The 15759-nt window shown below is 44.3% G+C and overlaps 1 protein-coding gene across 1 annotated transcript in view; it reads right to left on the bottom strand.

The window, feature by feature from the left end:
• Positions 1–15759, bottom strand: part of ABCC4 (ATP binding cassette subfamily C member 4 (PEL blood group)) — a 227153-nt gene that overhangs the window by 179992 nt on the left and 31402 nt on the right. Inside the window, exons 2-3 of the mRNA XM_087814273.1 lie at positions 8546–8656; positions 7880–8000 (exon numbers count right to left, since the gene is read on the bottom strand). Coding sequence (XP_087670399.1) covers positions 7880–8000; positions 8546–8656 — 232 coding nt within the window. The remainder of the gene's footprint in view (positions 1–7879; positions 8001–8545; positions 8657–15759) is intronic.

Here is a 15759-nt window from a genome sequence, read left to right as displayed (position 1 = left end):
AATAATGGATCTTAAGCAATGATCATGAATAACTCCTAACATCACACACACAGAAAGACAACAACATGTTATATACCTCTTATGTACCTCATAAGGGAAGTAACACAACCCTACCTATGAAGTGATCCTGCCAAAGAGAGGAGATCAAGCTTCTGGATCTAACCACCAACTTAAGGTGCCAGAGAACGTGTGGTAGGAGTGGGGTGGGGGGTGGGAAAAAATCTTCTAAATCCAGACTGTAGAAATTCCTACAATACAAACAACCTGGTTTCTTCCATTAAGATAGATAGATGATAAAACCCAGCCAGAGTGTCTTAATTGGTTAAGCATCATCCTGTGCACTGCAAGGTTGCAGGTTCAATCCCTGGCATGTACAGAAGACATCCGATCAATGTTTCTCTCTCTCTCTTCCTCTCTCTAAGCATGAGGATAAAAAATAGATGATAGATACATAAATACATACATACATAGCAGAGAGAGAAAGAGAGAGAGGAGAGGGTGGGAAAACAGAAAAGGAGGCCATATGATAACATTGCAATTAACTAGTTATTAATAATAGGAAAGGCGCAAAGAGAAGGCCAGACAATATAGGCATGTCATTTGGGCAGCTTCAACAGGAAGCTGCAACTTTGCACTCCCCAGGGAACCACAGGCCTATTCCCTGCAAAACACTGGGGGAAGGGATCCAACAAGGGGAAGATAGAACCATGCCCAGTAAAGTTGGGGTGACATAGGGAAGATACTTGCCTCTCTGTCACACCTGGGAAAACAAGTCATTGGCCAAAATGGGCATGGCCACTACAAGTGCCCAAAAATTTGGGAATACATAATCTCCTAAACAAAGGAGTTCTCTCTCTTGTTGCTCTTGTGCTCTTGGTTCATGATGCTCTCTTGTTTTGCTCCTGCCTGTTTCTTTCATAGCCTGCAGACCCCACACACAGTGGACTAATGGATTGTAGTGGGAAACACAAGCTAAGCTAACTTGATGCTGAACTGGAGTGTGCAAATATGGAATGAAAACTCTGGACACTGGCTTTGATTTTAGCTCTACTGAAGCCCCAGCTATACTTCTTCTGTGGCGGGACAAAGGGAAATGGGACTTTGGATACTCGGGTATTTAATTCCATGGGAATAAAGCTTTCTACGATATCACATCCTCCCACGCAAGTCTCAGAAAATTATTTTTCTCAGGATGTCACAAGAAATCCACCCCCACTAGCAACCAGAGGAGATGAGGACCTCTCCTATCCAATAACACATACAACCTAGATCAACTAAATTCACCTTATTTGGATATGTCTTCAAACTGCAAGGAAAAAAGACAAAGAAATGTGAATGCTGTCTAGATAGTAATGATATTAAAGTATTAGTGTTAATGTTTATGCATTATAATAATATTAGGATTATATAAGGGGAAGATTCCACATCTCTTAAAGATACATTCTAAAATATTTATAGATAAAATGATGTGATGTCTACAAAATGCTTCAAAATAATCTTGGGACATTAAATGAGTAGGGGTTCAGATGAATCAAGACTGGTCATGAGTTGATAACTACCGAAGCTGGCTTAGGCCTACATGCGCGTTTATTATCCTATAGGGGAGAAAAGGAATTTTCCCTATACCTTTCTAAGTTCTTGGCTGAGACCCCCCTGTAATAAAAGACAAAATAACAAGAGAAAAACAAATAGAAGCTTATTGATATGCACACCTCCTCTATACATGGAAGATGCCCAGAAAAACTGAGTAACTCCAAGCTACCACCTTAAATACCATCTTCAGCTAAAGACAAAAGAATAATGGGCAGTTGTAAGGGGTTAATAGGAAAAACATGGTAAACAAGCGTAGAGTTGGGTTTGTGGTGCAGCTTTAAGTCTTCTTAAAGACTTCTCCACTGATAAGATTCTCTAGTGATTTAGAACCATCATATGGAGACTTCCTTTATAAATGTAAATGTCCCATAGAGAAGGGTAACTCCTACTCTGTTTCCAGAGCTTCTCCCATATCTGCTGTTTCTCAAAAATAATCAACTCAAATCATCTTTATGCCAAAGGGGCATGTCCTGGGGTGACATATTCTGCTAACTTTCAATCCTATTCTACTTTTGTATTTTTGAATGTCCTTAAAAACTTACAGGAAAGAAAAACACACACAAAACATTGTATGAAGCAGCTGACAGAGGAGCACACAGCTGCTGTCAGAAAACAAATACCTACTCTTGGCTCTCTGACCCTTGGGTGGGGAAGTAGAAGGAGAGAAAGCATCAGGATAGAAAGCAAAGGGCACTGGCCTAGGAATCAGAACAGTTGCTTCAGAAACCAGATCAGCCACTTGTAAGTCACGGGACTCTAGGCCTGTCACATGCCCTCCATGTCTTCATCTACAGAAATACCTGCCTTGTCTACCTTAAGAGAAATCCTGGGACAACTACATGAGCTAAGACAGTAAAATGTGCTCGGAAACCAGCATAAGAATAAGTGTAAGCTATGACCACTTTTATTATACAGAAACCCTGGGGAGAGACATAATCCATTCTTAGTGGCAGAGGCTAGCAGAAGCTCTTTTCACAAAGGGCTTGGAAAACACATTGCTGTTCACAAGCAATCATGGCAGAAAGAGAAATCTGATGAAAGTCATTCCTAAAGGCCAACTTTTCTAGACAGTAATTAAAAATTTCACTTCTACGCAGATTTTTTTAAAAATTTTAACCATTATGAATGCAATCCTTTTCAAATGAGTCACCTATGACCTGGCCAGTGTGGCTCAGTTAGTTGAATGTTGTCCCATGCACCAAAAGGCTGCTGGTTCAATTCTCAATCGGGGCACATGCCCAGATTGTAGGCTCAATCCCTGGTGGGCGGGAGGTGCATGAGGCAGCCAATCGATGTTTCTCTCACATCGATGTTTTTCTCTCTCTTTCTCCCTTCCTCTCTCTCTCCTTCTCTCTTCCTCTCTCTCTAAAATCAATAAAATCATATTTAAAAAACAAAAATCAGTCACCTACTTTCCTGACTTCTTAAAGAAAAGGGACTGAGAAGCACTACCCTTGTAAAATGACTCAGGGTCATCACTATGGATATTTCTACACTAATGCTATGTGCCTAGAACCAGCAGGGTGTACACAGCAGGTCTGGTCTGCAGGTCTCCTGCTAGCTTTTCTGGATGCTTCCTCCTTCACTCCTTTGCTGTGTAGCTCTCAATGGTTGCTCCGGGCCCACAGTTTCTTCAGCAGCCACTCCTCAGCCTCCTGGCTTGAGCAGAGGTGAGGGATACTTGGGAGAAAGAGCTGGGAAATATATACGAAGGCCCAGTACAGCTCTCTGAGAATCAACCCTAAGTCAAGGTATAAATTCTACTCAGAGAGTTTTGTTTGTCTGTTTACCTTTTGCCCAGCATCTGAGTTCCAACACAAAGATTTGCACAAACGTTTACTGTCCTACAGCCTCCACCTGGGCCAAAGACAATCTGCAAAAGTGGCCTCTGACAAAGGCCAAGTCTGGACAAGGCCAGCAGCTGCCTGGGTCCATTTCCAAGGATCACTGGAATAGTTCACTCTTCCCCTCTCAGGGGAATGGGACTGGAGAACCCACAACGGCTCTTTGAGGCCACTTCATAAACATACCAGCAGGCAGAGACCTCATCTCTCAAAGAAAAGGCCCAGGATTGGTGAGATGGCCTGTGGCCCTAGAAAAGGCTTCAGGCTCCTCCTCTCTACCCTGAGGGCTCTGGGCAGGCACAGACTTGCTCCTTCCCCACTGCAGTCCCCATGGAGGTACACACAGGGGCCAGGTGTGCAGAGAACTCACTGGCTGATCCCTTCTCATTAGTGTTGGCCTGTAAGAACACCACGTTCATCATCAGCCTGGTACTGTTTTTCCAAGCATTACAATCATTCCTCAATTCTCGAAGGACAGAGGTTTTCACTACCTTGAAATCCCTACCTAAAAAGTCTTGCCTTGGACTAGCATCACCCAGCCTCTTCCCATGGGTGTTGCCAGCAGTGCCCAGGGAAGGCCCTGCCCACACTTTGGTTGGTAACAGTACACTGCTTGGAAAGCATGGATAATTCAAATGTCTTGAGCTGTTCAAAGAATCCCAGGTGGAATTTAGATCTTCCACTATCTAAAATACAAAGACCAACAAGGAGCATAGACACAAGACCACAAAATGGGAAGCTGCTTCAAGAAATCAATCATTAAACTAAAGTTCATCCCCTCTAACTCAGTAACTAGTTTTAATCACTGAAAACCTAAAATCAGCACTTGAAAATGATTTTTGAAATATAATAGATCCTTACTAGTTTCACCCTAAGAAATCATTTCAAAGTTCTCCAAAACACCAGAGTATCAACAGACAAGTCTAGGAAAACAAGAGTATTTGTGTTGGATTTCAGGCTTCTTTTGGCTGCCAGAAAAATAATTCAAAGTTTACTTCTAGTTGAGCTCTAATGACCCTTAGTGGTCCCTGAACTTCACCGCTGCCAGTTATTATCTTACACACACAAAGTTAGAACGAACAGCATATGCTAGTCACTATGCTCATCTAGGGAATCCAGGGCATTGTCTAATTTTATACCATAAACCACCAAGATACTGGCTTGAACATAGCATGAATAAGCAAGCACCCTCCTGGGAGAAAGCCCAGTGCCACCTGACCTCTGATTTATTTGCTATCAGCTCTGCCTGGTTCCATCCAGCTGCCACCATTAATACCCTAGGCTAGTGGGCAACCCATGATGTGGAAGTGTGTTCAGACACTAGAATGGAACTGCCCCCATACTAGTGACTGACCTGGGTGCTCATACTTGCTGAGCACATGCACATCCACTCTGAGGTTCACAGAGGCACCAGCTCTCAGCAGGAAACCAGGTGCTCTTGCTAAGTAACAACACAGAGAAATCACAATCTGAGTCCCGTCTAAGGCCACTACCTCCCACTGGTCCATCCCAAGGAGCCTACCTAGAATGGAGCCTTAGGAGTATGAGTGAATGTTTGAGGACTTAAGACACCAGGGCAACCACAACTGCACCCACTTGAGGATGGAAATGAGTGGAAGGTAGAGCTTCCTACCAGCCCCTCGTCCATCTGAATGCACCATGTTGCTGCTGCTAGTGTCGACATCCTAGCCACGTCCAGCACCTGGGGGGGGGGGGGGCACCCTGACTTCCTGCTCCAGGGAGTTTTTAGCATCTTATCATAGCTAGGCCAAATCCAAGATGCAAGCGTCTGAAACTCTGAGGACACTGGGCAGGCTATCAGTCACAGATATGGTCAGACTCGTAAGTCAGAGCACCCAAGACAGAATCATGGCTCTGCCACGTTATGCTTTGTGTGACCCTGGGTACAGCATGTTAACTACTTGGAACTGTGTGTCCTCTTTTCTAAAATAGGGCTGTAAGAATACTTTCCACCTCATTTGAGTTGGCCAAAGGAATAATGTAATATTATATGTAAAGTGCTCAAAGCAGTTCCTGATACACATTTGTCAAGTTCTTACTGTTATTACCACACTAATAATACTGCTGCTGCCGCCACCAACACTGAGTAAGCCCCTGCTGAAACTGCTACTAGTACTAATACCACTCAATATGAACCACTGCTGCTACTATTACTACTGACAAGTATTAGCACTACCACTGCTGAGTATGAGCCTCTACTACGGCTGCTACCCAGACTAATATTAATACTAATACTACTGGATATGTGCCCCCATGTTGGCCAGGCACTCTATTCCCCACTTTTCTGCCATGACTAACCAATCTCCTGAAAGAGAGCCCAGCTACCAGCTGCTACACCTGCACTCAGCCCCCCAGTCCTCGGTGTCCTGGGTCTCCCAACAGTTTATTACTGGGGGAATAATCCCAGCACCACAGTGGGGCCTATCCCCTCTCAGGAGGAACCCTAGCTTTTGCAGCTCTACCTCCGTGTCTACATCTCCCAAATTCTGTCCAGTAAAGACCCGAAGCTCATTTTGAGATAGGATCTATTCACCATCTGGGTCTGAGAGACCCCATCCCAAGGGGTCTCATGGAGCCAGCAGCCCATGACAGTGAGGAAAACCAGAAGCTCAGTTCAAACCCAGTGACAGGGGCTACCCTTTGAGATCTGTCTTTAACTTCTGCAGCACCTGGTAGCATAGGGAAACTAGAGAACCGAGGGCAGCAGAGGGAGCCTGCTCCAGGATACAATCTCACACTAACCCGAGGCCACTTAGTGTGGGACACAGGTACATCCTGAGGCTCTGAGGACTCCTGGGGCAAGCAGAATTCATGAGAGCTCTGCTCTGTGAGGTGAGCAGGTACATTTGGTCGGGAAATGCTACCTACACAGGCCACAATGACACCAGCTTACCACCTGCTCATTTCAAACTGAGACATTATAACAATGTAGAAACACCATCACTTGGCACACATGTGCACAGGTCTAAGAGATGCTGGACAGCCTGGGGGGCTCCTGCATCCTCTAATACCCCCAAGTCAGTCACACTGGTTTGCATCTCCACTCTGCCCTTCACAAGGCCACAGCAGTACCCAGCTGGTGGTTGGCTCCCTCTCAAAGGAGGCACTCTGCCCCATATACCTGTTCCTACCCTCTGCTGCACTGGCCAACCCACACTGGTCATCAACAAAAACTTCAATCTCCCAGAACCATCTAGTCACCTGTACCTATTAGCTGACAGATTTTCTGGTTTTCTCCAGCTATGTAGGGCAGAGTTTGCCTACTGAGCTACCCACTGCCCACAGTGCCCTTCATTACAACAGAATCTTTTAAACAGGAGCTACGCCTCCCACATACAAATCAACTGACCCACCCATCTTACTCCCAACAAAATGCACTTATGACAACTCACCACCCTTCTGCAGCTAAAACAACCCTTTCATAGCAACTGCAACTTCTGTCTCTACCAATCTCATGCACACGCAGGGCCATCAATGTCCCTAAGGCAGTACTAAGGTACCACAGAGAGCATGAGCTATGCAGGTAGATTTTCAGCATACCTACCCAGAACAGGCAGGCTTCCTGGCACTCTCCCCACAGGTAGAACAATGTCTAAGTTGAGGATCTTCACCAAGGCCTTCAGGGTAATGGAGGTCACTGACCTCATGGCTTTCTGCCTCTGGTTCTCCACTGCACATTCCCTGTACACACTGCAATGCCAGGCTACCAAGACTCCTTCCAACCAGCAATCTACCCCAACAACCAAGAATAAGAAACCAGAGTACGCAGTGCACAAGTTCTCCAGAATTCATGATGAAGCCAGAGCTTCTCCAAAGAGAGAGCTTTGGCGCATTGTACCCGGCCCACTGCAAAGGCCTGGAAACATGTCTGCTCTTGGGAGCTCTGGCTGGCTCCAGCCCAGATGCAGGGCCTCGGGGTTTTATCTTCCTGGAAGGTGACAATGCCTGTTTGGAAGAACATTTATCAAATTTGGCCTGGTCAAGTTAACTATTATTTGGTGAGCACCTGTAAAATGTCTCATGTTATTCTGGGCGCCAGTCCAAATTTACTTCCTCCAGACCACATATTCCTTGAGGTAGTAGGATCTTCTTTTGGCCAAAGATCACTCAGTGTTTATAACATTTACTGAGCACCAACAGTGTCCTGACATGGTATGAAATGTATCTTCCTTACAGTGATGTCCTTCTACAACACTCTATTTTAACTGGTAAAAAAAAAAAATAGTAACCTCCCTGAGGTCCAGTCATTTAAGTAACTGCCCAATCTAACAATGAACGCAACCACTGAGCTACATCATGTTCCCTACACACGTTTTATCCTTAGGCCTTAAACTTCTCGCCTCTTCCGGCAATAGTCCCATCGATTTAAATAGCAATCCACACATACTGAAAAACAGTTCACCACAGGTAAAAGTTTTTACCTCAATTAATGTAAAAATTCCCAAAATTGCATAGGATTTCCAGTAACATTTGATGATTGCTTTTGTTAAAGATGGCTTCCGAGAGTCACTCTTGGCTTTCAAGACTTCTTTATCCCAGTACCTACGATGAGAAACAGAGCATGGTAAAGAACAGCATGCCCAGCCACAGGGCAAACCGGGGGAGGCAGCCAGTGAAAGCTAAGTGTCTATTGCAGGGCACTTCACCGCTGTCCCATAAATGCTGCCTAACTGTCTGCAGGGCTCCTGCAAGATGGGGGGTGCAGGAAAAGTCCCAGTCTCAGGAAACAAGTTATTGCCAAGCTCTGTGGGATTTCCAGCTAGCTCCCCAAGAGGGCAGACAGGAGTACAGATAACTTCCTCCAGGGAAACTTCCTCCCAGGACAGTTCTCTGCATCCAGAGCCTTTGCTGGAGGTTCCCTCCACTTCCACAAATGCACAGGAAACACAGGCTTCACCCACCCTCCAAAGCAGGCTAAGCCCAGGGACAGCCTGAGGGGAGGGAATGTGTCATGTTAGGGGTTAGGGGTTAGGGGACATAGGCTCCAGAAGGGCCCAAAGGAAGGCAGCACCCCCTGCAAACAATTAGCCACATACACACCTAGGGGTTCTCCTTCCTTACCCTTCTCCTTACTGCCTGTTGCTTACCCTTGCAACTCTTCTCCAAGGTGCTTTGAGCGATCTTGTGGAAGCACTGAGTACATATCATCTTCTTCTATTCTCCGTTTGTGACCGATTTTAAACAAGGGGTTTAGCCACCTGTTTAAGATGAAGAGAAAAGGAATGACAGTTATCCAAAAATACACACCTGCGTCTAATCAGAATCCTACATCCATGAGTTTTGTTTTAAAAAGTCTACATTTTAAATATACATATATTTGGAGGGGTTCATATATTAGATATGTGCTTACATACCCACAAACCCCCTCGCTCTGTCTGCTGAGAGGGCCTGGAAACGACACAAAATGTCAAAGAACACTTGGCGCTCAAGTCTAGGTTTTTAATACCCTTCCTTCCATAAAGGAACCTGGGCACCTTGAAGAACTGACTGGCTCCACGGCCAGGACAGCATACTGTAAGCACCTGACAATTAGCTTTTTTGACTATAGTATGAGTGTCTGGCATCAAGCTTTTGGTAGCTGGGGCATCCACTTCGAAGACATTCAACTCCAACACATTACCAGCTACATGACCAGACAAAAAGCCAGGCCACCCATGAACTTCCCTTCGTCTTGTACAGAAAACTCTGCTTGACCTAGGTAACTGATCATTTGACTGACCACTAGTTTTTTCCTACCTGCGCTTTAATTCCCACTCTGATGTTTTAAATTAATCAACAGTGAACCCACAAAACTGTAGGCACCCCATCCTCAGCCCCAACAAAGGCAGAACCACCCTCGTGATCTCTCTGTCTGTCTCTCTCTCTCCCTTTTTCTCTCTGTCTCTCCACCACCCCAGGACCTTGCTATGTGGCCCTAGGCATGCCGTGTACCCTGCAGGACTTGTGAGTCAACACCCTGTCTTTTTTCAAAGTTCCCTGATGATCACTGTGGAGGTGCAGCTGGCAAGCTTAAGAACCACAAGGGCTGGTAGAGTCACAACACTGGCTCCTAAGGGAGAATGTCTGTGAGGACTCACCATTAATAGAGGCCCGGGTGAGTAGTGCCCGAGCCTTCCCAGCAATGGAATCACTACCCAGTGATGAGACCAACATAGAGCAAGCAGAGAAAGCACAAGATGGGCCCAAAACATCTTAAGCCGTAAAATAAGAAAGAGCCCAAGGAATCATGAGGATGTGTCCAAAGGACAGAGGAGCCAGCCTGAAGAGCTCTCACTAGACAAATCTGGAATATACTGAATATGAAAACAAATACATGGCAGTGAATCATAACTCATTACAGAACAGGAGCCCACGAATCCTTACTCCTATGCAAACGGGAGAGAAGGGAAAGCTCTTACATTCTTGAATGCAAATAAATGTTGAGGGAACAAAGGAGTTAGAAATTATCAAAGGAAGTTAAATCCAGTGAAAGTTTGATGTGGAAGAGAATATTCACGTAATCTCAAATCATATCACTACTAATTACCTTTTAATTATGAAAGGAAAACAGTAACTTTATAAAGGACGCCGAGAAAAACCCTTTTCAAATAAACTGTCATTATCCGTTACGCATTATTTAAGTGATAATAATTAATATGCAGAGCTCAACCAAAGATTAACACCATTCTACTGATTTTGCCAGGGTAGGGAACCTTCTGAAGCCAGACAACCACCCATGGAAGCAGAGATCATGTTTCTCTCCTTTACTGCTTCATCCCCAGGCACAGCACTGGGTGCAGAGGAGGTGCTCAAGAATTATTTGTTGAATAAATGAACATCTGTGAATCACTAAGGAAGCAGTAAGAGAAACTGAGCTCCAGATTTTGCTAACCCTGGTGGCCTGGGACCTCTAAAGAGCCCTGGAACAGGAACAGGAAGACTGGATTCTAGTCTCGGCAAGAACACTGAGAACACCAGGGTTCCCACAGCCTCGACTTTCCCCCTCTTCCCCACCTTCATTTCTAAAAGGTCCAAATTTGTGTAACTCCCATGGCTTTTTGCCAGTCATTTAACATCTCTAGGTCTCAATTTCCTTCCAAAGCAATAGTATAAATCTGTGAGCTTTACCACGAAACAGGTTTGAAACGAGTTGGGCCATTTCTATTACAGCTGTTCCCTGCAGAAAATGCTCAGGCAGTTAGCCCTGGAATTTACCCAGATGATGATACCCGGCCCTGAAAGGCCCTCTTTAAAATTGTGCTTGCCAGTTTACAATAGCTAAGATCTGGAAACAACCCAAGTGCCCATCAGTAGATGAGTGGATAAAAAAGCTATGGGACATTTACACCATGGAATACTACGCAGCTGTAAAGAAGAAGAATCTCGTACCTTTTGAGACAGTATGGATGGACTTGGAGAATATTATGCTAAGTGAAATAAGCCAGGCAGCGAAAGACAAATATCACATGATCTCGCCTATACGGGGAATCTAAAGAACTTAATAAACTGATGAACAGAATAGATTCAATGACATGGAAGCATAGATGAGACTGATGAAGGTCAGAGGGATGGAGGAGGGCGGGTGGGTGGAGGGGGAGAGAGTAACCAAAGAATTTATATGCATATATGCACAACCCAAGGACACGGACAATGGCGGGGAGAGGGACTGGGGAGGGGGAAGGGACGGGGTGGAGCGGGTCACTGGGGAGAAAAAGGGACATCTGTAATATTTTAAACAAAAATAAAATTTTAAAATAAAATAAAATTTTTAAAAAATAAAATAAAATTGTGCTTGCCCAGGAAAAGATGCTCAACATCACTAATCATTAGGGAAACGCAGATCAAAACCACAATGAGATAGCGCCTCACACATATTAGAATAGAAACGCGTTAGCAAGGTTGTGGAGAAACTGGAACTCTTGCACAATGCTGGCGGGAATGTAAAATGGTGCAGACACAAAAGGACCAACACTGTAGGAATCCACTTGCAGGAGGTACTTGGAGTGGTCAAATTCAGAGAGACAGAAAGCAGAAGGGTAGTTGCCAGGGGCTGGAAGGAAGGGGAAGTGAGAAGTCAGTGTTTTATAAAACACTAATACAACACGAAAAGAACTGTGAAATTGGTTGCACAATGTAAATGTGCTTAACACTATTGAACTGTACACTTCAAATAGATAAGATGATAATTTTATGTTACGTGCATTTTAACAAAATTTTTAAAAATTAAATGAGTAAAAAATAATTATGCTGAGTTAGAGTCTAGGACTTTGCCACATCCTGTTTGCGTGACCTTGAACTAGCCTCATCATTTCTCAGATTGGCCTCCTGCAAATGAGAAGGACACCTGGAGAAAGCACCTCCCAGAGCTGTTGAGAGGTCATCCGGGGCTGCTTTGAAGAAAACTAGAAAATCCCACCAGACAAATACCAGCCATTACCACAACAGAGCTCTTAAGTAATTACATTCGGGCCCCATTAGAAAGACTCTAATATCTCTAATAGATGAAATTACTCAGTTAGGCAAATTTCTTTCCCAGTGGCTCCTGACTTAAGGACCCTCCCAATTCCCTTCATTGTGCAAATCAAAAAGCCAGCTGGGCCCTACGGGTGCCAACAAAGGTTGAAGGTTTTCATTTCCATTTGATGGCAGGGCTGCTTTCATAGGAGCCTAAATTATCTCTCACCACCTAAGTAAGGAATCAGAGATGGACAACTGAGTCAACTGACACCTGGATTCCTACTTATTCCTGAGGGAGTTTACTTAACAATTCCAGGCCACTGCCAAAGGAGCCATCCCTCAGCCCAGCTATGCCCCAGTGGTCCCTCTCTCCACGGTGACACTCTCTCCTTCCCATCTTCTTCCACAACACTTGATACAGCACCAGCATTCCCTCCCGTTTCACCACGGAGTTTAACTCCAGGGCAATGACTACTCACAAACTACTTGGAAGGTCTGTGATCGAAGACAGTGTCCGGTACGTCTCGGCACCTGGTCACAGATGTCACTGGAATCCATCCAGGGTGAGACTGGAACGCCCACACCTCAGGTAAGCTGTCTCAAAACAGGTTACCACCCCAGCATTCCTGGAGCGGCCCACAGCCAAGTCGAATTAAATTCAACAGCCAATCTCAAGTTAAAATCGTCTTTCCTCATTCCTCTGTGACTTTCCCCCTTTCCTAAAATGTGCTCAAAATTCATTTCCACATCCTTTCTCCCTTCATCTAACACCCGTTCTTTCCAGGTTACAATAAGCCACGCGGCAGTGCAGGCTGCGACCCCCTCCCTCTTCAGTGTTCCCCAGGCCCCTGCACTCCCTCTGCCCTGGGGTACTCGTGGGTCCTCCCAGGCTGTGGGCACTGCAGAAATCTCTGGTTCATCCCTCACCTTCTTGTCTCCCTTCCGTTAACCCATGCATTTATGGCTTTATAGTACCTCTGTCTTATTACCACACATCTCACCACTTTTCCTACAACCAGCACCCAGAACCTACTACTACTGTGCATGGATAACTCCCCTAAACCCTTTTTTTAAAAAAAAAAAAAAAAGCATTTGCACACAATTTAGTAACCTTGAAAACAAAATGAGTCATGAGTAAGATACTAGTTCTGCTGCTCAACCCACATGGCTGTGAGGGGATTAAAGCAGCATTGATTGAACTAGCAAGTGAAGGATCTTAAAACCAGCAGGTGATACCCTAGTCTAGTTAGCACAGCCCAAGTAGCCACCACTAGGTTAAGAACTCAATCACTGACAAAGAGCCCGTGAGCGCCTAAGTGCTGGCTCTGCTCCGAAAATGTGGACAATAGCTCCTGTTTCAATCAAACACTTTCTTCCAAACTGTTAAACTTCATCCTCTATAAGGGATTACAAAGATCTTGCTTCTAAACTCAGAAGGTAAGGATGGACCTTGAGGGCATTACTGCCTAACAAAGTAAGCCTTTGGTGTCACTCATTGGGATTAGGGCTCCACAAAGCACAGAAAACACTTTCCTTGGGTCAAAGAATTGCGCTTAATCACATGCACGTGAACATGTAATTCACACTCTTAATTAAAAGGATACCTACTCTGGTGAAGGCCGGGGGGGGGGGGGGGGGGGGTAGGGAAGCAGGGTGGAGGGGGTCAATGGGGGGGAAAAGGGGGATACCTGTAATACTTTCAACAATAAAGAATTTTTTATTCTTATTTTTTTTAAAAAGGAAACCTACTCACAGCTAAAGAACTGATATAGTTTAGTCAGTTATCGTAATGCTTTCACACACTGCTCAGTTAATCAGTCCATGGGAGATAAACATCTGGGCAGTTAGGTTAACTCAGGGGATATGTTATCTCATGTCGCTTGCACAGCCGTGCCTCAGTACAAGCATCGCCTGTGTGAGTGTCCACATACCTGCAGTAGCCCCAGGCTGCCTTTCCAGTCACATATCCCATTGTCCCAACAGGAGCCCTTTTTCACAGCCGGACCACTTGCCCATTTATCCCCTGAACACACACTGACACCTCCACCTCAATCCCCACAACCTGGAAGGCCTTTGTTCTTTTTTTTTTTAACTTATACTTTATATTTTTCCAGTAGTTTCAGGTTCACAACGAAGCTGAGCAGAAAGAACAGAGTTCTGTATCACCCCCTGCCCCACACTCTCCCACAGCCTCCCCCATTATCAAAATCTCCCACCAGAGCGGTACGTGTACAATGGGTGCACCTATATTGACACATCATTATCAACCAAACTTCACAGTTTATATTAAGGTTCACTATTGGTGGTCTACATGCTATGGGTTTTGACAGACATATAATGACATGTATCCACTATTACTGCATCATACAGAATAGTTTCACTGCCCTAAAAATCCTCTGTGTTTCACCTATTCATCCTTCCCTCCTCCCAAGCCTTGGCAACCACTGATCTTTTCAATGTCTCCACGGTTCCTCCTTTTCCAGAATGCAATACAGTTGGAATGACACAGTAAATATTTAGCCTTTTCAGACTGGTTTCTTTCAGTTAATAATATGCACTTAAGGTTCCTTCATGTCTTTTCATACCTTGACAGCCCATTTCTTTTTAGTGTTGAACAAGAATCCATTATCTGGATGGACCACAGTTTATTTATCCATTACCCAACTAAAGGACATGTTGGTTGCTTCCAAGTTTTGGCAATTATAAATAAAGCTGATATAAACAACCAAGAACAGGTTTTTGTGTGAACCTAAGTTTTCAAATCCTTTTGGTAAATGACAAAGGGTTTGACCACTGGATCATACGGTAAGAGAAAATTTAGTTTTGTAAGAAACTTCCAAACTGTCTTTGAAACTGGCTGCATTATTTTGCATTCTCATCAGCAATGAATAAGAGCTCCTGTACCCTTTTCTTTTTAATCTGACTTAATCCCAGCTTCAAGTTCAAGCTCCCTCACTTGGCCCTCTCAGATCTTTCTCTCGAGCAAAATTCTCCTTCCTTGGATCCATGGAAACTTACCTGGCACTTACCAAAAAACCCTTAAAAAAACCCTTATACATAATCTCTCATGCTTGAGGGTCACCCCTTAGAGGCCCACACAAAGATCCCAGCAACAAACATGTTTGGTGTGGCACACATTATTATTTTTAAAAAATGAGATTTCCCATAAAAATCTAGATTCTGAGGCACTCTTAAACACCCAGGAGGTCTGCCTATGCTGTGTCCACATTTACCCATGCTACTCTGATATTTTCTATTCTACCCTACTCCATTAAAAAGAAATGCCAGTCATTGTACACCCATGATCACAGCTAAAAGCGGGAAGCAACCCAAGTGTCCATCTATGGATGAATGAGTAAACATAGCATCGTATGTACTTACAATGGAATAGTATTCAGTCTTAAAAAGGAATAAAATTCTTACACATGCTACAACATGGATGAACCTGGAGGATATTACGCTTAGTGAAATAAGCCAGTCACAAAAGGCCAGCCACTGAACGGCACGCTTAAAAATGGTTAAGATGGTAAGTTTTAGTATATATACACACAAAAATATTCAGCCATAAAAAATAATGAAATCTTGCCATTTGCAACAACATGAATTGACCCTGAGGGCATTATGCTAAGTGAAGTAAGTCAGACAGAAAAGACAAATGCTGTATGATCTCACTTATATGTGAAAACTTAAAAAAAGAGCTCATAGATAACAGGACAGATCAGTGGTTGACAGAGGGGAGGGGGGAGGAAGTGGGCAAAATGGGTGAAGAGGGTCAAAGGGTGCAAACTTCCCGTTATAAAATAAGTCATGAGGATGCAATACACAGTGTGGTGGCTCTGGCTCACTATACTGTCTTGCATATATG

This window comes from Miniopterus natalensis, chromosome 2, assembly GCF_054644295.1.
Source record: "Miniopterus natalensis isolate mMinNat1 chromosome 2, mMinNat1.hap1, whole genome shotgun sequence".
Classification (NCBI taxonomy): Eukaryota; Metazoa; Chordata; class Mammalia; order Chiroptera; family Miniopteridae; genus Miniopterus; species Miniopterus natalensis.
This window is presented reverse-complemented; position numbering and strand designations above follow the sequence as displayed.